The sequence below is a fragment of the Leuresthes tenuis genome, unplaced genomic scaffold (genome assembly GCF_036924035.1).
Source record: "Leuresthes tenuis unplaced genomic scaffold, fLeuTen1.0.hap1 SCAF_15, whole genome shotgun sequence".
In the NCBI taxonomy this organism is placed as follows: Eukaryota; Metazoa; Chordata; class Actinopteri; order Atheriniformes; family Atherinopsidae; genus Leuresthes; species Leuresthes tenuis.
In genome coordinates, this window is record NW_027325369.1 from 32,959,599 (window position 1) to 32,983,245 (window position 23,647).

The 23,647-nt window shown below is 37.7% G+C and overlaps 1 protein-coding gene across 4 annotated transcripts in view; it reads left to right on the top strand.

Annotated features, from left to right (window-relative positions):
- Positions 1-17,932, top strand: part of nrxn3a (neurexin 3a) — a 164,756-nt gene extending 146,824 nt beyond the window's left edge. For 2 of the 4 annotated variants that reach the window (XR_011907672.1, XR_011907673.1), the window contains exons 23-24: positions 11,711-12,240; positions 15,940-16,029. Coding sequence is in view for 2 of the 4 variants with exons in the window: in XM_072364904.1 (XP_072221005.1) it covers positions 16,569-16,873 (305 nt within the window). In the remaining 2 variants the exon portion in view is untranslated. Of the gene's footprint in view, positions 1-11,710; positions 12,241-15,939; positions 16,030-16,568 lie in introns of those variants that run through there. The other 2 variants (XM_072364904.1, XM_072364905.1) reach the window with 1 other exon arrangement.
- Positions 17,933-23,647: the final 5,715 nt, after the last annotated feature.

Genomic DNA, 23,647 nt, shown 5'->3' on the forward strand with positions numbered 1-23,647 from the left:
TGCCATAGATTCTATCATTTGTTCTTAAGCAATAATTGATTGATCAAACCATCCCGTCATGGATGATTTTATTATTTCTTCGCATGCTTTCTTATCACCATTTTCCCCCTGCTTCCAACTTGGTTGTTTTGTAGCCATTTTTGCGGTCGTAGCGTCATCAAACTCTCTGTTTTACCACACATTGTCTTTATTTTGTCACTGTGGCTGTCTGGTTTATCTGGAGAAGCTACCAAGTGATTCTGTTCTCTGTTGTAAATCTTTCTGTCCTCGTTTCCTATCAGGTAATTTCATAAGATGGCACTAAAACAGACGCTTAGATTATTTAGCGGCAGCAGAAGGATTCAAAAAGCAAATCGCGAGGTTCGGTATTTACATGTTTGACTCTTTAGATCAAATATACCAGTAATCTTTCCCAATAATTCCCAGTCACACTTACACAAATCAGCAGTTTAGCCAGACTTTATTCCCACATGGCACTGGAAACATTTCAAACGGTTCACTTCTCATGGTTTCCATATCAGCGTGTGCAGACTGACTGGATCTTACGGGCCCAGAATCAGCACTTTTCTTTAAGATCCCTTGGAGCAACAGTGCAGAAGCTGTCTCGTAAACGTGGGGAAACACTGAGTTTCCAATATTCCACACAAACATTATGTAGTTTGTGTTTTAAGTCTAATCTAAACCAGGGGTCGGGAACTTTTTGACTAAGAGAGCCAGGAAAGCAAAAAAAATTGGAAATTTATTTCAATGAGAGCCATATAATATATTTTAAAAGTGAATCAGTAGCTCTTGGCTTTCTTTCTGCTGTCTCCTGCCGGGTATTTTGATGCAAAGGTAGCATGGCGCGTGTCGAAGTGCCGCTTTACATTCGACCGTTTCATCGATGTAATTTTGTCTTTGCAAATTAGACACACCGCAGAATTTGCTCTCTCCACAAAGGCGAATTCTTCAGTCCATTCGGCCTGAAATGTACGATTCTCGTCATCTTTTTTTCTTTTCGCCATCTTCTTCGTCGAAGGGTTAGCTTTGAGCTAATGACCGAGCAGACTGATTCAAAAGGGGCCGTTTACCTGTTTTACAACGGCCAACGTAGTCCAGCATCATCCAATTAAAATAATGGACAGTTGCTCCTGCAGCCCTGAGCAGGACATGAAAAATCGATGGATGGATTAAAACAAGTGAGAATATTTAGTTTTATCTGCGAGCCAGATGCAGTCATCAAAAGAGCCACAGGTTCCCGACCCCTGATCTAAACCAAAGCAAAGAGTGGGTAAGAAGTGGCTCAGGTCCCGTGTTTCTACTACAGTTATTTATCTGGAGTTGATGAATTAACAGTCCCCAGAATGACAGAACGACGCCATCGCTGCGTTTACTGTTGATGTCAACAGCCCTGAAGGGGCTCTGACATGAGGCAATATTTGATTTCCTGATAATTAGAACAGGTTAGCTCTGTGCTTTAACTAAAGTGTATGTCTGTTTGTTCATATCCTTAAATACAACAGTTAGAGCGGTCCTTTAAACTTGCTCCAGATCCAGAATAAGTGCTGATGCATCAGAACAGTGTTAGAGGAAAATATCTTCTGCTCTGATGAGGTCACAGGACAGATGCACTTTTTATTAATCCAGCTGTCTAAGCAGCATGGATAAAGGCGGGCTTCTTAGTCATCTCTGTGTATATTTTAGGCGTCTCTGTGTATATTTCACACTGCCAACGTGCTGCAGACTGTACAAACGCAGTTTAAGAGGACCGCTCTCATCTTCCGCCAGCCAGCCGGTTCCCATAGAAACCTGGGATTAAAAACAGAGTATCCAAGCAGAAAAGTGCTTACTGGTACTTAAAGACCAGCCCTGGTCTCATGGCAAACGTTAAATACTCAGAAAACTCCCATTTTGAGTTCATACAGAGCACATTTTTCAAAGTTACGTCCTGCAGTTTGGTTTGTTTTTCCTCACGATTGTGTATTTTATAGAAGGACGGATCTCACCACCCGTTAAACACCTTATTAAACTTCTTATTAAACACCTTATTAAACTCCTTATTAAACTCCTTATTAAACTCCTTAAGAAACATCTTATTAAACACTTTATCAAACTCCTTATCAAACTCCTTATTAAACTGCTTATCAAACACCTTATTGAACTCCTTATTAAACTCCTTATTAAACTCCTTATTGAACTCCTTATTAAACTCCTTATTGAACTCCTTATTAAACTCCTCATCAAACTCCTTATTAAACTCCTTATTAAACTCCTTATTAAACTCCTTATTGAACTCCTTATTAAACTCCTTATTGAACTCCTTATTAAACTCCTCATCAAACTCCTTATTAAACTCCTTATTAAACTCCTTATTAAACTCCTTATTAAACTCCTCATCAAACTCCTTATTAAACTCCTTATTAAACTCCTTATTGAACTCCTTATTAAACTCCTTATTAAACTCCTCATCAAACTCCTTATTAAACTCCTTATCAAACTCCTTATTAAACTCCTTATTAAACTCCTCATCAAACTCCTTATTAACTCCTTATTTAACTCCTTATTAACTCCTTATTAAACTCATTTTCAACTACTTATTATACTCCTTATTAACTCCTCATCAAACTCCTTATTAACTCCTTATTAGACTCCTCATCAAACTCCTTATTAACTCCTTATTAACTCCTTATTTAACTCCTTATTAAACTCCTTTTCAACTTCTTATTAAACTCAGCATCAAACACCTTATTAAACTCAGTATTGGATTCTTATTAAACTACTTATAAAACTTCTCATCAAACTCCTATTAACTCCTTATTAACTCCTTATTAAACTCCTCATCAAACTCCTTATTAAACTCCTTATTAAACTCCTTATTAACTCCGTATGAAACTCCTTATCAAACTCCTAATTAACTCCTTATTAAACTCCTCATCAAACTCCTAATTAACTCCTTATTAACTCCTTATTAAACTCCTCATCAAACTCCTCATCAAACTCCTTATTAAACTCCTTATTAACTCCTTATTAAACTCCTTATTAAACTCCTTATTAAACTCCTAATTAAACTCCTTATCAACTCCTTATTAAACTCCTCATCAAACTCTTTATTAAACTCCTCATCAAACTCCTTATTAAACTCCTAATTAAACTCCTTATTAACTCCTTATTAAACTCCTCATCAAACTCCTCATCAAACTCCTTATAAACTCCTTATTAAACTCCTTATTAAACTCATTTTCAACTACTTATTATACTCCTTATTAACTCCTCATCAAACTCCTTATTAACTCCTTATTAGACTCCTCATCAAACTCCTTATTAACTCCTTATTAACTCCTTATTTAACTCCTTATTAAACTCCTTTTCAACTTCTTATTAAACTCAGCATCAAACACCTTATTAAACTCAGTATTGGATTCTTATTAAACTACTTATAAAACTTCTCATCAAACTCCTTATTAACTCCTTATTAACTCCTTATTAAACTCCTCATCAAACTCCTCATCAAACTCCTTATTAAACTCCTTATTAACTCCTTATTAAACTCCTTATTAAACTCCTTATTAAACTCCTAATTAAACTCCTTATCAACTCCTTATTAAACTCCTCATCAAACTCTTTATTAAACTCCTCATCAAACTCCTTATTAAACTCCTAATTAAACTCCTTATTAACTCCTTATTAAACTCCTCATCAAACTCCTCATCAAACTCCTTATAAACTCCTTATTAAACTCCTTATTAAAGTCCTTATTAAACTCCTCATCAAACTCTTTATTAAACTCCTTATTAACTACTTATTAAACTCCTCATCAAACTCCTTATTAAACATCTTATTAACTCCTTATTAAACTCCTCATCAAACTCCTCATCAAACTCCTTATTACACTCCTTATTAACTCCTTATTAAACTCCTAATTAAACTCCTTATTAAACACCTTATTAACTCCGTATGAAACTCCTTATCAAACTCCTTATTAAACTCCTTCTTAAACTCCTCATCAAACTCCCTTTTAAACTCCTTATTAAACACCTTATTAACTCCGTATGAAACTCCTTATCAAACTCCTTATTAACTCCTTATTAAACTCCTTATCAAACTCCTCATCAAACTCCTTATTAAACTCTCACCAAACTCCTTATTAACTCCTTATTAACTCCTTATTAACTCCGTATGAAACTCCTTATTAAACTCCTTATTAAACTCCTTATTAAACTCCTTATCAAACTCCTTATTAAACTCCTTATTAACTCCTTATTAAACCCCTTATGAAACTCTTTATTAAACTCCTTATTAACTCCTTATTAACTCCTCATTAAACTCCTTATTAAACTCCTTATTAACTCCTTATGCAACTCCTTATTAAACTCCTCATCAAACTCCTCAAACTCCTTATTAAACTCCTTATTAACTCCTCACCAAACACCTTATCAAACTCTTAATTAACTCCGTATGAAACTCCTTATCAAACTCCTTATTAAACTCCTTCTTAAACTCCTCATCAAACTCCCTTTTAAACTCCTTATTAAACACCTTATTAACTCCGTATGAAACTCCTTATCAAACTCCTTATTAACTCCTTATTAAACTCCTTATCAAACTCCTCATCAAACTCCTTATTAAACTCCTCACCAAACTCCTTATTAACTCCTTATTAACTCCTTATTAACTCCGTATGAAACTCCTTATTAAACTCCTTATTAAACTCCTTATCAAAGTCCTTATTAAACTCCTTATTAACTCCTTATTAAACCCCTTATGAAACTCTTTATTAAACTCCTTATTAACTCCTTATTAAACTCCTCATTAAACTCCTTATTAAACTCCTTATTAACTCCTTATGCAACTCCTTATTAAACTCCTCATCAAACTCCTCAAACTCCTTATTAAACTCCTTATTAACTCCTCATCAAACTCCTTATTAAACTCCTTCTTAACTCCTTATTAAACTCCTCATTAAACTCCTTATTAAACTCCTCAAACACCTTATTAAACTCCTCATCAAACTCCTTATTAAACTCCTTCTTTACTCCTTATTAAACTCCTCATTAAACTCTTTATTAAACTCCTCATTAAACTCCTTATTAAACTCCTTATGAAACTCCTCATTAAACTCCTTATTAAACTCCTCATCAAACTCCTTATTAAACTCCTCAAACACTTTATTAAACTCCTTATTAAACACATTATTAAACTCCTCATCAAACACCTTATTAACTCCTCATCAAACACCTTATTAAACACCTTATTAACTCCGTATGAAACTCCTTATTAAACTCCTTATTAACTCCTTATTAAACTCCTCATTAAACTCCTTATTAAACTCCTTATGAAACTCCTTATTAAACTCCTTCTTAACTCCTTATTAAACTCCTTATTAAACTCCTCATTAAACTCCTAATTAAACTCCTTATTAAACTCCTTATTAAACTCCTCAAACTCCTTATTAAACTACTAATAAAAGTCCTCATCAAACTCCTTATCAACTCCTTATTAAACTCCTCATCAAACTCCTTATTAAACTCCTTATTACCTCCTTATTAAACTCCTCAAACACCTTATTAAACTCCTTATCAAACTCCTTATTAAACTACTTATAAAACTCCTCATCAAACTCCTAATAAACTCCTTATTAACTCCTTATTAAACTCCTCATCAAACTCCTTATTAAACTCCTTATTACCTCCTTATTAAACTCCTCAAACACCTTATTAAACTCCTTATCAAACTTCTTATTAAACTACTTATAAAACTCCTCATCAAACTCCTAATAAACTCCTTATCAAACTCCTTATTAACTCCTTATTAAACTCCTTCTTAAACTCCTTATTAACTCCTTATTAAACTCCTCATTAAACTCCTCAAACACCTTATTAAACTCCTTATCAAACTCCTTATTAAACTACTTATAAAACTCCTCATCAAACTCCTAATAAACTCCTTATTAACTCCTTATTAAACTCCTCATCAAACTCCTTATTAAACTCCTTATTACCTCCTTATTAAACTCCTCAAACACCTTATTAAACTCCTTATCAAACTTCTTATTAAACTACTTATAAAACTCCTCATCAAACTCCTAATAAACTCCTTATCAAACTCCTTATTAACTCCTTATTAAACTCCTCATTAAACTCCTTATTAAACTCCTTATTAACTCCTTATGCAACTCCTTATTAAACTCCTCATCAAACTCCTCAAACTCCTTATTAAACTCCTTATTAACTCCTCATCAAACTCCTTATTAAACTCCTTCTTAACTCCTTATTAAACTCCTCATTAAACTCCTTATTAAACTCCTCAAACACCTTATTAAACTCCTCATCAAACTCCTTATTAAACTCCTTCTTTACTCCTTATTAAACTCCTCATTAAACTCTTTATTAAACTCCTCATTAAACTCCTTATTAAACTCCTTATGAAACTCCTCATTAAACTCCTTATTAAACTCCTCATCAAACTCCTTATTAAACTCCTCAAACACTTTATTAAACTCCTTATTAAACACATTATTAAACTCCTCATCAAACACCTTATTAACTCCTCATCAAACACCTTATTAAACACCTTATTAACTCCGTATGAAACTCCTTATTAAACTCCTTATTAACTCCTTATTAAACTCCTCATTAAACTCCTTATTAAACTCCTTATCAAACACCTTATGAAACTCCTTATTAAACTCCTTCTTAACTCCTTATTAAACTCCTTATTAAACTCCTCATTAAACTCCTAATTAAACTCCTTATTAAACTCCTTATTAAACTCCTCAAACTCCTTATTAAACTACTAATAAAAGTCCTCATCAAACTCCTTATCAACTCCTTATTAAACTCCTCATCAAACTCCTTATTAAACTCCTTATTACCTCCTTATTAAACTCCTCAAACACCTTATTAAACTCCTTATCAAACTCCTTATTAAACTACTTATAAAACTCCTCATCAAACTCCTAATAAACTCCTTATTAACTCCTTATTAAACTCCTCATCAAACTCCTTATTAAACTCCTTATTACCTCCTTATTAAACTCCTCAAACACCTTATTAAACTCCTTATCAAACTTCTTATTAAACTACTTATAAAACTCCTCATCAAACTCCTAATAAACTCCTTATCAAACTCCTTATTAACTCCTTATTAAACTCCTTCTTAAACTCCTTATTAACTCCTTATTAAACTCCTCATTAAACTCCTCAAACACCTTATTAAACTCCTTATCAAACTCCTTATTAAACTACTTATAAAACTCCTCATCAAACTCCTAATAAACTCCTTATTAACTCCTTATTAAACTCCTCATCAAACTCCTTATTAAACTCCTTATTACCTCCTTATTAAACTCCTCAAACACCTTATTAAACTCCTTATCAAACTTCTTATTAAACTACTTATAAAACTCCTCATCAAACTCCTAATAAACTCCTTATCAAACTCCTTATTAACTCCTTATTAAACTCCTTCTTAAACTCCTTATTAACTCCTTATTAAACTCCTCATTAAACTCCGTATTAAACTCCTTATTAAACTCCTTCTTAACTCCTTATTAAACTCCTTATTAAACTCCTCAAACACCTTATTAAACTCCTTATCAAACTCCTTATTAAACTACTTATAAAACTCCTCATCAAACTCCTAATAAACTCCTTATTAACTCCTTATTAAACTCCTCATCAAACACCTTATTAAACTCCTTATTAACTCCTTATCAAACTCCTAATTAACTCCTTATTAAACTCTTCATCAAACTCCTTATTAAACTACTTATAAAACTCCTCATCAAACTCCTAATTAACTCCTTATTAAACTCTTCATCAAATTCCTTATTAAACTACTTATAAAACTCCTCATCAAACTCCTTATCAAACTCCTAATTAACTCCTTATTAAACTCCTCATCAAACTCCTTATTAAACTCCTCATCAAACTCCTTATTAACTCCTTATTAAACTCCTCATCAAACTCCTTATTAAACTACTTATAAAACTCCTCATCAAACTCCTAATAAACTCCTTATTAACTCCTTATTAAACTCCTCATCAAACTCCTTATTAAACTCCTTATTACCTCCTTATTAAACTCCTCAAACACCTTATTAAACTCCTTATCAAACTTCTTATTAAACTACTTATAAAACTCCTCATCAAACTCCTAATAAACTCCTTATCAAACTCCTTATTAACTCCTTATTAAACTCCTTCTTAAACTCCTTATTAACTCCTTATTAAACTCCTCATTAAACTCCTCAAACACCTTATTAAACTCCTTATCAAACTCCTTATTAAACTACTTATAAAACTCCTCATCAAACACCTTATTAAACTCCTTATTAACTCCTTATTAAACTCCTTATCAAACTCCTAATTAACTCCTTATTAAACTCTTCATCAAACTCCTTATTAAACTACTTATAAAACTCCTCATCAAACTCCTAATTAACTCCTTATTAAACTCTTCATCAAACTCCTTATTAAACTACTTATAAAACTCCTCATCAAACTCCTTATCAAACTCCTAATTAACTCCTTATTAAACTCCTCATCAAACTCCTTATTAAACTCCTCATCAAACTCCTTATTAACTCCTTATTAAACTCCTCATCAAACTCCTTATTAAACTCCTTATTAAACTCCTCATCAAACTCCTTATTAAACTCCTTATTAACTCCTTATTAAACTCCTTATGAAACTCCTTATTAAACTCCTTATTAACTCCTTATTAAACTCCCAATTAAACTCCTTATTAAACTCCTTATTAACTCCTCATCAAACACCTTATCAAACTCCTTATTAAACTCCTCATCAAACTCCTTATTAAACTCCTCATCAAACTCCTTATTAAACTCCTTATTAAACTCCTTATTAAACTCCTCATCAAACTCCTTATAAAACTCCTTATTAAACTCCTCATCAAACTCCTTATAAAACTCCTTATTAAACTCCTCATCAAACTCCTTATTAAACTACTTATAAAACTCCTCATCAAACTCCTTATTAAACTCCTCATCAAACTCCTTATTAAACTACTTATAAAACTCCTTATGAAACACCTTATTAAACACCTTATTAAAGACTTTATTAAACTCCTCATTAAACTATTTATTAAACGAATTATTATGGAATATGGAACATACCCATATAAAAGCTAAAATAACAATAAATGTAATCATAGAGGAGCTGTGATGAAACAAAGAAAACAAAGGATGAAGGACATAAACCGGTTCATAAACCTGCTCAGACATCGTTTCAAAGACCAGTTTTGAATAATTAATGAGGTTCGACAGGTGATGGAAACGCTAACTTGGACTTATTAAGACATATTTTAAAGCCTCTGTTTGTTTTCACATAAGCACAGAATAGTCAGAAATGTTGCCATCTTATGAAATTCCTCTGATTGTTTTCACCTACATGGAACAGAAAAACATGTAGACAGCATCCTGAGTCATGCCTCTGAGCACATTAAGGGTTAAAGCTGATATCCTTCAGAGATGCTTTTATATAACCTCTGCGGTCGTCAGAGTTTCTGATTTTTTTACATTTTTCACCAACTTTGAACACGATATCTGCACCTTTTGCTTCGTTCCTCCTTAAAGGAGAATCTGCCTTTTCAGCAGACAGTTGATGCACATCAGTGGGGATGGAAGCAGCTGACAGGGATTAGCTCTGATGCTAGCTGAGATTCGAGCTGTTTTCCACTGAAGGAACATGCTCTTTTAGGTGATTGGGAGCAGGTGAAACTCCTCTGATTATCAGCAGAGTATTAAAGCTGCAGCCAGTGTCGGTGGGCAGTGAGGAAGTCTGTAGGCTGGTTTCTTCTGCTCTTCTTAGTGAGTTTGGTATCTTTACCTCTCATCACAGGATGTAGTTACTGTTTGAAGTTAGATTTATGGTCTGTAGATTGTTCTCAGCTGTGGGTTCCAGCTTTTATTTCACAGATTATCAAATAATTTCCTTTTTATATCGTCATTAATTTACTGCCTTCAACAACCAAGCAGCCGGAACAAACCAGGTTCTAATATCACTTCCCTTGTTCCCTGGTTGCAGTTAACAAAGACTGAGCATCACAATACTTTAGCTTTCTCTGATATTACTTTAAAGATATCTTATTAAATATCTACAAAGCCTTTAGTTGCACCCAGTTTCATGTTTTAGTGTGATTCACGGACTCGTCTCCACTGGATCTGCAGCACGACTTCCACATCCACTCAGACTGCATGTTTGCTGCCATCAAATCCCTCCTGAAACTGTGATTAATGCAGGAATATCTGTGACTCAGTGCAGTATCATCAGCTAACGGGGAACCGAGCGTGTGCTGAAACTAAGTCTGAGACCTTTCTCATCCCCGGTGTCTGAGTCTAAAAGAGTTGCCACAGCTGTCAGTAGATGTTGGAAATGATGTTCTGTCGGGTTTAAGTCCGAAATCCATCCCCACGTATGCATCAACTCTTTTTGAAAAGCTTTTACGATGCTTTTTCTCAGTTATGTAATGGATATCAGCTCTAATCCCGTCTGCAGACTCAGTATCCCACTAACTCTGAATAACTTACATTTCATGATAAGCACAACATTACGAACATGTGTTTTGTAGTTTTCATTCTGTTCTTCTTCCCTTACTATCAGTTAAAGTGAAGCTGTGTCCCAATTACATACGACAAACTGATTCTGAAGCACTTTAAGTTGTGTGGAAGACAAAATGATTTCTTCTGAAACAGGAGACAATGTGACAGGGAATGAAATCTTCTGAAACAGAAGCTCACCACCACAACACGCTGTTACGTTAGCTTGCTTGTTTTATGGGATTGGGACACAGTGTCCGCCTTCTTTTCTCCTGACATCGGTCAGTCCTACCTGCGCCCAGTTTGCTGTGTTTGTTTCTTTTCTACTTTCCCTAAATGCAACTTACTTTAAGCATGCATCAACATCCTGCAGTACAACTAAAACAAACCAAATGATAATAGTAATAACCCATTGTCAGCCAGTTCCGTCTCCCTCTGATGTACACCCAGACTGCACGGCCGGTTCATGTTTAAAGACTAACATTACAGATAGAGCTGTCACCAGGGAGCACATGAGAGAGGAGCCCGTCCTGCAGTCGAGTGCCTCTCTCAGCGGTGTCTGTTTTCTATTGTGTGCATCTGGTTGTAGTGTGTGCAAAATTTTAAATGGCTTTGTTCCTTCATCTTAACATTTTTCATTTGATAGTTTAAACTGGTCATATTCTTTTAATCCAGCTGACTGCTGGCAGTTTGGTTCTGATTATGTTTTTGGAGTATGTTTTCTTTTTCCTCTCTCCTATCAGATAACATCTAAATCCGAGTGTGAAATACTTTTCATATAATTTGACTTTTCTTTGGATTTGGAACTCCTTCAGTGACTAGCTTGTGTGTTTAGCCTCCAGCCGTGCGCTCTCCTGGCAAACACTGATCGAAAAGAGTCGAGTTAACAACCCAAAGTCCTCTTCAGGCATTTTGTGAACACATGCAAAAGCCCACAAATTAGTAGGTGAAGCAGTTCCAGATCCACTTCTCACGTGACAATTTCAATACTTTTTAAACCTCTTTTGACAAAACCAATCTTGCTAAATAATATTTTGACTGTAAAAATGAATTGCATGGCTAAGAAGTTGCAGTTTAGGGTTTGTAAGACATGTCAGTGTTAGAGTTCTGTTTTTTTCTGTAGATGGGCATGTATATTGCTCATTGTTTGTATATCCCCATCCCTTCCTTACAGCCAAAAGCTCTAATGCCGCCCGACCGCTTCGTACTGCCTTTACATGGACATGGCAACTGACTTACACTGTCACCCTCATCATCCTCATTTCCTCTGTAGTATGTTCATAGGTCCCACCCCTTCTTCACCTCCTCCCTTGTCTTTAGAAATATTGAACTATAAAGTCATCCATCCATTCTACACTAAAGAACAAATTAAGCAAAAACTGTAACATGAATAGATTTTAGGTACCACGGAAGTCTCTTGCAATGAAAAGATGAAGACACGCATTTTTGTAAAGAAAAGACAAATTATTTACCAGGAAAAAAGCAAAACATAAAAAACAGAATTATGGTGTTTATTTTCTGTTATGTGGTGTGGATGTATGTGCTGTTGCCTCCCTGTACCGTCATGTTTTAAGATTTAAGAACACAAGCTACAGTGGATAAAATGATCTGTAACGGTACCGAGTGGCTATCCAACATTCTTACACAACTTTTCCTTTGTAAATTCTTTTCCTCTTGCCTAAATCATGCGGGCAATTTGTTGATGTAAGTTGACAACACACTCTATGTTTGCTCTTCTCTTTGAACTGGTTTTTAAAGATGCAGTTTGAGATTTATCAGTGTTGCTGTGGTCTGCTGCAGCCTTAAAAAGGCGTGCGCTGCAGGGTCAAATCCTTTGGTGCATTCGCAAGATTTCTTCCATGTAGTACTTCTACTGTTCAGCAAGAGGGGCAAATGGAGCTAAATCTACTGCAGGTGGTCAGCAGCTACAGATCTGAGCAGCTGAGAGAACTTATTGACCATGTGGGAAATGAGAAGGTGGCGATGAAACTGATTAATCAGCTGATCTCTGGAGTCAAACCAGCCACAAATCAAGCAGGAATCATTCAGTGTTTTTACACTTTTTACCCAAAATGTGAACCGACAGCAAGTTTTCTGCCTCCTTTGAATATAATCAAATTAATCTTAAATTTGCAGCTGTACTAGTTTGTTTTGACACATTCTTTTGAAAGCTGGACATCGTCACATATTCATATTCAATTAAATCTCTTTGGCTCCAGCTAAGTTTGTTGTAGACTCACAGAAAAGATTAAACTACCTACAGTTAGTTAGAAAAGTCAGAATTAAGTCACACATCTGACATGTGTCCTTCGATCCATGCGCTGTTTCCCATTGGCTGGGACTGGATGTGTGCAGACCAGCTGATGCCGGGGTGAAAAAAGTGATGCTGTGGCACAGTTTGCTTTGGTTTGGTAGTTTAGTTTCTGCTAAATAAGTGGTGCGAACGACACTTTGGAGATGGGACAAAGTGGAGGCCACAGTCCAGAAGGAGGTCTGCCCATCCATCAGCTGCCGTGGAGGAAGTTAGAAAGCTTCCACAACAGTTAGTTAGGAGTTAGAAAGCGATCTCCGGCCTGAAGCTGCACCCTTAGAGGAAACAAAAGAAGCTTATAAAGCTTCTAAAGCACAGCTCATATAACTCATATAACGATCACATCATCATCAGAACAGTTGACAGATTCTCCTCCAGCAGCTTATCCCCCAGGACCCACCTATCAGCTCCTCAATAGTCTTAGATTTGTCCCTTTTACTGCACCGTACTACCTACAAAATATAAGAAATGCCTAAAAAAATCTGATCTGATTAGTTCTGAAGCTTTCAAACTGCATCTTTGGTCAAACCTTGGTCATGTGACAGCTGAATGAAGTAAAAAGTGTGTGTTCGATCCCGAGCTGTGCGCCTGTGAATGGAAGCTCTGGTGTTTGTGGTTAGCTGTGTGTTATTTGATATGTTGGAATGTGCATGATTTGTAGAAGTGGACACTTTTGTGCTTGTGTGTCAGAGGCACTTTGAATGTTCACTCATGAGACCACGAGCTCAAATTAGATAAAACTTATCAATCACAACTAGCTTTTTCTCTGCAGTCATCAGGACGATCAGATGGAATACGTTTGTATGCTGGATGTTCATTTGTTATCATCGGATATAATTAAAGCGTGAATGTGTTAGAAGAAGACCTGGTCCTCTGTTCTTCTGATAAACAAGAGATAAAAGCCACAAACTGAGGCTGTTGCACACATCTTGGATGAGAGAACATGTCCCGAAGCCTTTCATCCAGGCCACAGTTTCACCCACGCTGCTTTAAAACAACAAGTTAAACAGCTTTTCTCTGCCGGCACCACAAAATCTCTCCAAGTATGTTGAACATAAAGCATTTCACAGCACAATGAAGCCCAGGAAAAATCTGCAGACAGAAAGGGAAGAGCATCGGAATGGATGCACTAATTGATGAGTCTAACGTGACCAGAGTCATGTGAAAAGACCTCTCTGCTGTCTGATTAATCTTCTAGCATGCGTGATACCTTTATTATGACCACATGGCACATCAATGGGCCTCATTCATAAAACCTACATGAATATGGTCCTGGCTTGTTTGCATACAATTTGTGCAAATTAGTGTTTAGAGACACACAACTTGTTTGTGGCTGGAAGGAATATTGACTCTTATAATTATTGTTTGGATGCTAATTTATTCTGAAAGTACATTTCCTGGAGTGTGCCACGGAGGTTAGATTAGACTGTTATAAATGCCTGATTTGCATTGAATAATTAAAAGTAATTAAAAGTTTTAAAAGCTCCACCTTCATGACTCAGCTCTGCACCTGAGGACTATCTGAACTATCCCCACATTTCACTGTAGAGCCGTAAAAACCGAGCTTTCAGATGATCAGGGAGCCACTGAGTAACCACTCGGTTTAACCTTCAACTGTGGAAGAAATCTGTTGCTTGGATAGAACAACATTTTTATCTGAATTATTCCCTGAACACACACTGGTAGAGTGTTATTTTAATCCCATTTTATTACCCAAACAGCAGGAAAACTTCTTCCTTTAAACACACAGTTGGTGTTTTGTGGTTCCAAGCTTTTGGCATTTTTTCAGTTTAAACAAACCAGCTCAGTTATATTTACTCGTTTCTTGTGGAAACGGAGGTTATGTAGGCTGCCCACCTCTGAAAAAGCCCACTGATGGGTCATCTGACTGATCCAGCAGTGGCCAGCTTCAGCTCTGCTGGTGTTTTAAATCAAATTAAATGAAAATCCTAAAGGAAAATTGGACAAATGTTTGTGTTTTCTTTATTTATTCTTTTTTTGCCCCAGGTTAAAGAGTGAGTCACTGACAAACTATGAAGTACCATCAAGGATTATTATTATTATAATTATTAAGCTTTATTTATCCAGGTAATCCCAGTGAGACACGAGGTCTCTTTCTAAAGAGAGACCTGTTTACAGTAAGCTCCAAGTGTCATAAGGAACAGATTAAAACGCTAAAAACAGGAACAACCTTCCAGAGATTGCGTAAAACGCTTCAGTGGAATCAAACTGCACAGCTTCAGATGATGTTGGAAAGAGTTTCAGGCTGCAGAGCAGGGTCCCCAGCAACAAGAGAAAAGACAGAAAAGCCCTTTTTGTTGTTGGTTATTGGCCAGGTGAATATTTCAAGTCATTGAAATAATCTGCACCTGATGCTGTAATTAACTGCCCATTCTCAGGACCCCTGGGGTCACAAACCAGCCCAAAAGGCATCAGTTTCAGGTGCTCTGGATCAACACAGTGAAGCAACCCTGTTCTAAATGCCTAAACCTGATCAAGTGGCTTTAGCACCTGAACCGAACAGGAAGTAAAAACTTTGAATGAATGAAAAGAAGACAGTTATTTGTGCTGCTTGAGACTTTCTGCCCTCTGGCATCCATGCAAGGTTCTTCCTGCTTGTTCATTCATAACCCGAGAGTTTCTGTTTGTCTAAAGCTGCTGTCAGCAGAGCCAAAGAACAGCAAATATTGGTCTCAGGGGGCGTTTTGACACAATGAATAAGTACATTATCTCAGAGCTGTAAGCTTTCAGAGGAAATATACCAAACTATCCATTAAAGGTTTGTTTTAATAGGGCATCAGGTCCTTTGCTGCATGATCCCCCCCCCCTCTCTGTTTTCCCATTTCCTTTCAACTAACTTTCAAATATAAGCAACTATGGGCCAAAAAAAATCCTTTTATTCATTAAAAAATATTGAGATCACCTAAATTACTCTAATAAGCTCCCTTTGAAACAGAATTAGCTCAGAGTTAGCATTCAGTGCTCTGATGATGTCGTCGTTGCATGCTCTGTTTGTCTGCTCGGGTGTAATAAAGTTCACAAACTTTCAGTGTTTCCTGCTAATGCCACTTCCTGTCTTTCTCCACATCCAGGAGCTGAGTTAGTTACCAGATTACTTGAGGATCCATTAGCGCACCCCTCTGTAGCTCCTCGTGCACCCTTCATTCCCACTCCCTCAACCCACCACCCACTCCTCACCATTATTGAGACCACCAAAGAGTCCCTGTCCAAGGCCACTGAGGCGGGGGTCCCTTGCTTGTCGGATCGAGGCAGCGATGATTGTGATGATGATGGCTTGGTGATATCGGGGTATGGCTCTGGGAAAGCGTTCAAGTCTTACCTGCCCCAACTGATGATGAAGATTTTTACTCAACCTTCTCCTTGGTAACAAATAAGACCTTCCCTACATCACGCTTTCATGGTGACTACAAAGCAAACGTGCCAAGGACTTTTAGACCTAACAAACCTTCCATCTCCAGACGCAGTAGGACTGCCACCATACCAGTAACCGCCGACCAGAGCCGCACCACTACCACCTCTGCCTCCACCGCAACCCTCCACAATTCTCCGGCCATACAGCCGGCTGGCAAAATGAGTAACCGCGAGTTTAAACCCCAGCCCGACCTAGTGTTGCTTCCATTGCCCACATCCTTTGAGGTAGACAGCACCAAGCTGAGGGGCCCATTAATAACCTCCCCAATGTTCCGTAATATACCCACAGCACTCCCCACAGAGCCAGGCGTCAGGCGAGTCCCAGGGCCCTCGGAAGTGGTCCGTGAATCAAGCAGCACCACCGGGATGGTCATCGGAATAGTGGCGGCCGCAGCCCTGTGCATCCTCATCCTTCTGTACGCCATGTATAAGTACAGGAACAGGGATGAAGGCTCCTACCAGGTGGACGAGAGCCGGAACTACATTACCAACTCAGCTGTGCAGAGCAATGGCGCTGTCATGAAGGACAAACAGCAGAACCTGAAAGGCAGCAACAAGAGACAGAAAAACAAGGACAAGGAGTATTATGTGTGACTGTGAGACTTTCGTGAACACGAGAGAACTAAGAGAGAAGGCACTAAGAGAACTTTTCTTATCGGTTTCCTTGTGAGGAGCTATGACAAATGATGGTATAACATGGAACTTGAATAAATCTATACTGTGCTGAGTAGTTGAACTGATATGTACTGTAACATAAAGCACACTTACTATTAAGCAAAGGCTTAATGACAAGGTTAAATAGCAACTTTAGAAACCTTACACTTCTATCTGGTCAGAGACATTATCAGTATAGAAATATTTCACAGCATCATTCTCCGAAGTGACTTTTAGAGCTATGTGATCCTTGGCATTAAACAATTTTTTTGTGAAATTGTCAATTACAAAAGGCTCATAATCTTATACATTTCCAGCATGTAAGCAACATGTAGTGCTTAACAAGAGGGGGTCAGGCACACAATCGTTGTAAAAGTACAAAGGACTCTTGTATCAAAATATTACAAATTTTTATGGTTTATAAATAATATAAGTGTGGTGTCTTACTTATTTTTGCTTAAAGCAAAAGAAAAAAAGAACAACGAGAAAAGAAAACTATTTCTGTGTATAAAACAAATTCAAGTGAGCAAATTTGCCAAGAGCAGACCTCATACCGTCTGTTTGCTCTGGCATCTAATTCACCACAATTATTCTCATTGTCTGATGGACACAGTGACTCTCTTTGTGGAAAGAATTTGCCAGTTCTCTTGGTAAGAAGCGCCTGATTGTAAAATGCATGCCATCCTAATTCCACAGTAAGGTACAGTACAGTAAAAGTCCAGTATAGAGTGTTCAGCTTGGACCTGTTTGACGCAAAAACAGTTCTTCATCCTCAGATCAGACTCCCCCTCTTCTTGAACCCCTCAGAAAAAGGTCTGTTTTTGGTGCACAGCCAGTGGTGGTTTTATCTTTTTGCAGAACTGTGTGTTGGTTCATTGCTATCATTCTCTTTTCTATGGAGGTGTCAGGAAGAAGACAAATGCAGTACTACAACACTGTTAACAAATGTGTATACAGAAATAAATCAAATGTTGAAAGTGTGAATTCTATCTGCTGTCACAGTCGACTGTGTCAAAAAATGAGAAATTTGTTTACATATTTTATTACATGCTATCTGTTGTACTTTGTAGGTAGTAAATTGTACATATACCATGACAGTTGTAATTTTTAGTACCTCTATTGTACAGACTGAAGATATGATTTATCAACAGATTTCATGAACAAAATCTATTAACTGTTAATTTACACAAAGAAATACTTTAACCAGAATGTGGAGAATCATATTGATATTCATAAAGAATAAAAAATGTATTGTTAGCCTAGAAATCTACACAGATGTTTCTAAAGTTGCATGAATATTTAACTACTTGCAGTTGTCCAACAAATACAAGGTGCCCTTCCTTCTCTACCATCGCCTGGGGTACTCTATTTTTGTTTTTGTTCGTTTGTACTTTTTATAGCGAGTCGGAGAGAGAATGAGGTTAAAACTATGATGGAGACGGGAAAGCAAAAAGCTTCAAAGGATGGGGGTTCACTGTCTGAAGGGACCGGTCACCTCGAGTCATTGGCATCACCTCTTTATCATTGGTTTCATCTCGTTTTGATGATACTTTAATGGCCATTTTTGTTTCCGTTTTCTGTCATTGGCATTGATGATGTGGAGATGCTTTCTCAGAAATCCCATTTTTTTTGTTATATTGTTACTTTTCATAACTTTTTTTCATCAGTTTGATAACAAATAAAACTTTGTTTTTTTCTCTGAAATAATTCTGAAGTTCATTGGTTAAATTAAGTTAAATAATTCCAGTTTCTTGTGCCAACCTATTCTCACTTCCAACGTGTGCACGGGTCATGCTTTTACTAACAGGATGTCCCACATACAGTCTGAATACTGCCTCAACAGCATTACATCCCCTGTCATAATTCTTTGTTTGCACACATCCAAAATCTTAATTATTTTCCTCAATACACACAGCAAAGGTTTCTCCTTCACCCTGTTGCCAGAAACCTGATATTAGAACAAACCCAGAATCTCGAATAGTGTCAAAAACACCAGAAAACACACATTTATCCACATGTTCAAAACCTAAAGTTTCACAATCCAGAGTTAGAAAAGGTTGAGATGACAGCGTTTGTGACACAACCGGAGCCATGACCAGCTAATATGTGTGTGTGTCTGTGACAATGTGTAGTTTCCTAACCCTAACCATGTACCTTGTAACGTGTAAATGTAACCATGCACATTCATTCTAACCCTAAACATGTACCTGTAACCTTTAACCCAAAATGATTGAGCCTGAGAGCTGAATAAAAATAAAATACGGAGTGGCGAATGGGAATGGACGAGGAAAAGTGAAATGAAAACAAAGCATGATGGGACTTGAACTGGCGACGGATTCCAAGCCGTTCCCACGGCCCGATTAAGCCTTTTGTCCCAGTGGATGTCATTAAATCATGACCCTGAATGTCATGACATCGCAGAAGCACTTGAAACATAATCAGTGGGATGGTGGGAGCGGGGCTGCACGGCGGCGCGGTGGTTAGCGTCGTCACCTCAAGCAGAAGGGTTCTTTGTTCAAATCCCGGCAGGAATGTCCTCTTTCCGGTCACTCCGGCTTCCTCCCACCACCCAAAAACATGCATGTTTGGTTAACTGGTGACTCTAACTTGACCCTAGCAGTGAGTGTGAGGGTGTTTTGTCTCTGTGTGGCTCTGTGGCGACCTGTCCAGGTGTGCCCTGCCTCTCAGCCAATGACAGACAGGCTTCAGCCCCCCTGATGCTGAACTGGAGAAATATGGAATATATTATATATTCTGTATAGAATAGGTATAGAATATGAATGATAGGAGCTGTACTGCTGCAGAGAACCGAAGAAGGGAAACAAAGTTTTAAAGTTTTAATAGGAAACTGCAGTGGACCACCAAAGGTTTTTCACCATCTGTTATGAAAATGCGTGACAGTAGAACGTGATATTTCAGTAAAAACATTCATTAAGATCGGCAATACTCCACATAATCGCTAATTTCTTATTCCAAACACACCTTCTTTAGGATAAAATAATCAGAAAAGGGCTGTTTACAATGCAGTGTCCTGTGATATTTAAGCATCTCTGTGCCTGTAGACATAGCTGTTGTTGGGAGGCGTTGCCATGGCAACGTGGACATTGTTGGCAAAAACTTTCCAGATTAAAATGCAATTTAAGATCCATTTCAAACACCTAACCGCAATGTTTGTCTGTTCTTCACAGGTAGCTTTAATTAAGTAGTGCAGGAGCAGAACAAAAAGTGTAAATAAATAGGCTAAAATAAAGAAAACAGGAGTCTCAGACACACTGACACACAAGTTGAGTGATTAACCCATCCTCCACCTCAGATCTCCTTACATGAAGTGTGTTACTCGTTCCTAATTGAGGTACGATAAGACATAAAACTGAGTTCTGGAACATGCAGTAAACCCTGTGAGAGGGTTTATTTTAAAGCAAGACATGATATTTCTCTGCTTTTCAGTGTTTAAAACCCAGAAATTGTTGCTTTGTTGCCCAAATTAAACCATAAAGAGAAGTTTGACAGGAAATAACATCGTAAAAATATTTGGTCCAACAAGAGAACAACTAAGCCCTTTGGTTGACAGTCGTGTGGATGGTTCTAACCTTTCTACTATGGACTGTTCATACCCTTAAATAACACCCCTTTGGTTTAAGAGCCCACAAAGTCCTCATCAGTCTTCAGGAATAGTTCTCCAGGCTTCTTGAAGGACATCCCAAAGCTCCTCTTTGGATGTGGGCTGCCTTTTGTTCCGTTCTCTGTCAGATGATCCCACACTGCTTCAATAATGTTGAGGTCTGGGCTCTGGGGAGGATTCATCCCTCCATAAGACCTGTTGCCACTGATTTTCAGTCCACTTCTTGTGTCATTTGGCACAGCTCAGCCTTTTCTCCCTGTTTCCCTTCCTTAAGAACGGCTTCTTGACAGCCACCCTTCCATGGAGACCATTTCTGATGAGGCTTGGGCCAACAGTAGATGGATCAGCTGAAGGTCCAGATGCATCTCTCAGGTCCTGTCAGGTCACAGCTGGATTTTTTCCTCTTTCTTAAGGACATCACTTTCAGATCCTGTTCATCTGCTGTAGATAGTTTTTTAGGCCTGACACTTCTTCTTTTGTCCTCCACTTGTCCAGTTTCCTCAAATGTTTTAAGGACACACTGCACACCATGCTGAGATATGCCAAGTTTTCAGCTAATAGCTCTTTGGGAATCACCTTGTTGCTGCAGAAATCCTATGTTCTGTCTGTCAAACTGTGTTTTCTTTGCTGTTTTTCATAGATGCAGCTAAAGAAATGGGAACAAATGATGAGTCTTTGTGACAGGCTGCTGGTAACAAAGTGCCTAAAGATCCAGTTTAAAATGGCTTCTTTGCTAAGTTGTCTGTTCTGTGTCGACACAACACTGGTTCATCCCTTGAGTTAGGAGCCTTTTTTCTGCCTGAATGCTTCATAGCTCAGAGTTAAGTGGCTGAACAAAGAAAAAACACTGAAAATGCTCAGGAACAAGGACTGAAGATGAGGGGAAAAAGCAGAAAAAGTCAAAGAAAAACTAGAATAGTGGAATAAACCATTTTTATCCATTTGTGTAACAGAATAAACACCGATCAACACAGTGTTGAGGCATTTCAGATGGTTGCTATCTTCGGTTTGACCACTAGATGTCAGTAAGTTTTTCACATTGTTGGTTTCCTCTGCTTGAGTCTTGCCACCATCATCCCATCCCAGGCTTTTACTGTTTTTTTACCACAGCACCCCCCTTTAAACAGAGAATCTGTCTCTACCATTACGAAGCTGTTTATCATCACTTCAAGATCCACACGACACGAATCAAGCTGCGTTCATTTATAAAATCTGTGGGTCGGCATCATGGAGGCTGTGGGGAAGAGAAAATGGTGGATTTAAAGCTCGTTGAAACCTGTTTTCTCTTCAACAGAAAAGATTAATGACTAAAGAAAGCAGCTTTCAGCTGTTCTGCTGTATCAGAAGTATCTGAATCTGCTGACTGAGCAGATAACTGGACCACCTTTATAACCGTAAATCAGAAAACTTTGTCCTTATTTTGGACCCCCCCTCCAAGGACATATGCTTCTAGCTTGTAAAATATGAAGTCTGCTGCCCACACAAATCCAAATAGAGGAGAAAAACCCGTCTCTGTAGGTGATCCAGGTCAGTGGCCACAGAGAGACCTTTGAAATCTGCTGGAAGTGCATGAATCACTTTGTGGCTACGATACGCCTCACTTGCATCAGACAGTCTGTTCTTCAACACTGTGCATTTTGTACTTCTCAAGTCTACTGACCACATAAGAGCCTAAATCATTTTCAGTGTGGCGATAATTAGAGTCGGTTTCCAAGTTAATCACAAACGTTCAGAACTTTTAATCACGATAAATCAGATTCGTTTCAACCCTCGTCTGTAAAATTTAGATAATTTAAAACTCTGTTTATGTGATAAAGGTGATTCTCTAACTGAGAGATGGTATTTATTTGCTTGTTTATTCACTTCTAACATGTATTCATTGACATTTGATTGTGTTTAGGACCTGAGAAGCTGCTGTAATTCGGACATTTGACTTATTCAAAGATGCCAGATGTCCACAGTTGGTCGTATTGTTTCATGATGCTCCAGATGTTTTCAGTGGCTTCAGGTCTGGACATGCTGATGTGACATCATCAATGGACAGATGTCCTCCATAATATCACAGATGCTTAACTCTTTAATGCATGGTGTTGTAGTATTGGGTTTATATGCAGATTATTATTCAAAATGTACTAATCATCCTACCTTTTTTGGAGATAATTTCTACGTCCAGTGAGCTTTTTAACCCGACTCTGATCAGAAATGTTCAATCATCCCCTTCTCTCCCTCCTTCCCACTCACATATGGCTCTGCTGTGTTGTGTGAGGCATCCATATCATGCATAAATAGTCTTATTGTTCTTTTAGTTCACAGTGTACAACACTGGTTCCCATTTCCAGTGTCTTTGAATGCTAGCTAACATGAGTTAACTTTAACCTAAACTAGCTGAGTGAAAGCATCACCTGAGAGTCGAGTCTCATATGATGTGCAGTGAAACTGCAGCAGTGCAATAATCTGCAGGAACTCCTTCATATAAAGCAGATAAACGGCCCGTTTATCAGAAGAGGATTGATTCAGGGGTGGTCTCACCTTCATACATGAATAATTACTGGATCAGGCTTTAATGCTCCTCGGGGAGAAAGCCCCAATATTTCCCTGCTCCATTCAAGACCAAATCTGAGTTCACACGACATGATTTTTTAAGCAGGAGGCTGTCCACGAAGCCCCAGATCAAAGGCTGATCAATCAGCAGTCAGACTCAGTGTGTGTGAATGCTTCAGAGAGACTCCTGCCAAATATCCAGTATGTTCACTGGAGCAGTTGGCGAGGAGCTGCAGCCAAGGAGAGTGCAAAAGATGGGGTGAGAGTGGGAAACCCAGAAGTGAAAAGTGAAGCCACAAACATGGTGAAGAGCATGCAAAGAAAGAGCTCTACAGCCTGCTTGGAGCCAGGAAATGGGATGGAGGAGGATTCAAACTTTGGCAGAGCCTCTAATGTTTCCAGCATGCACAATGTGCAGAACTCTGTATTCTCGTGTGGACCATAAGGCGTAGACTCACATAATTTCCCTTTTTACTTCTCAAATGACTTGTCGTGACAACGCATAGTTTGGAAACCAGGAAAACAAGTTGGGTTTAGGTCTGGCTGATGAT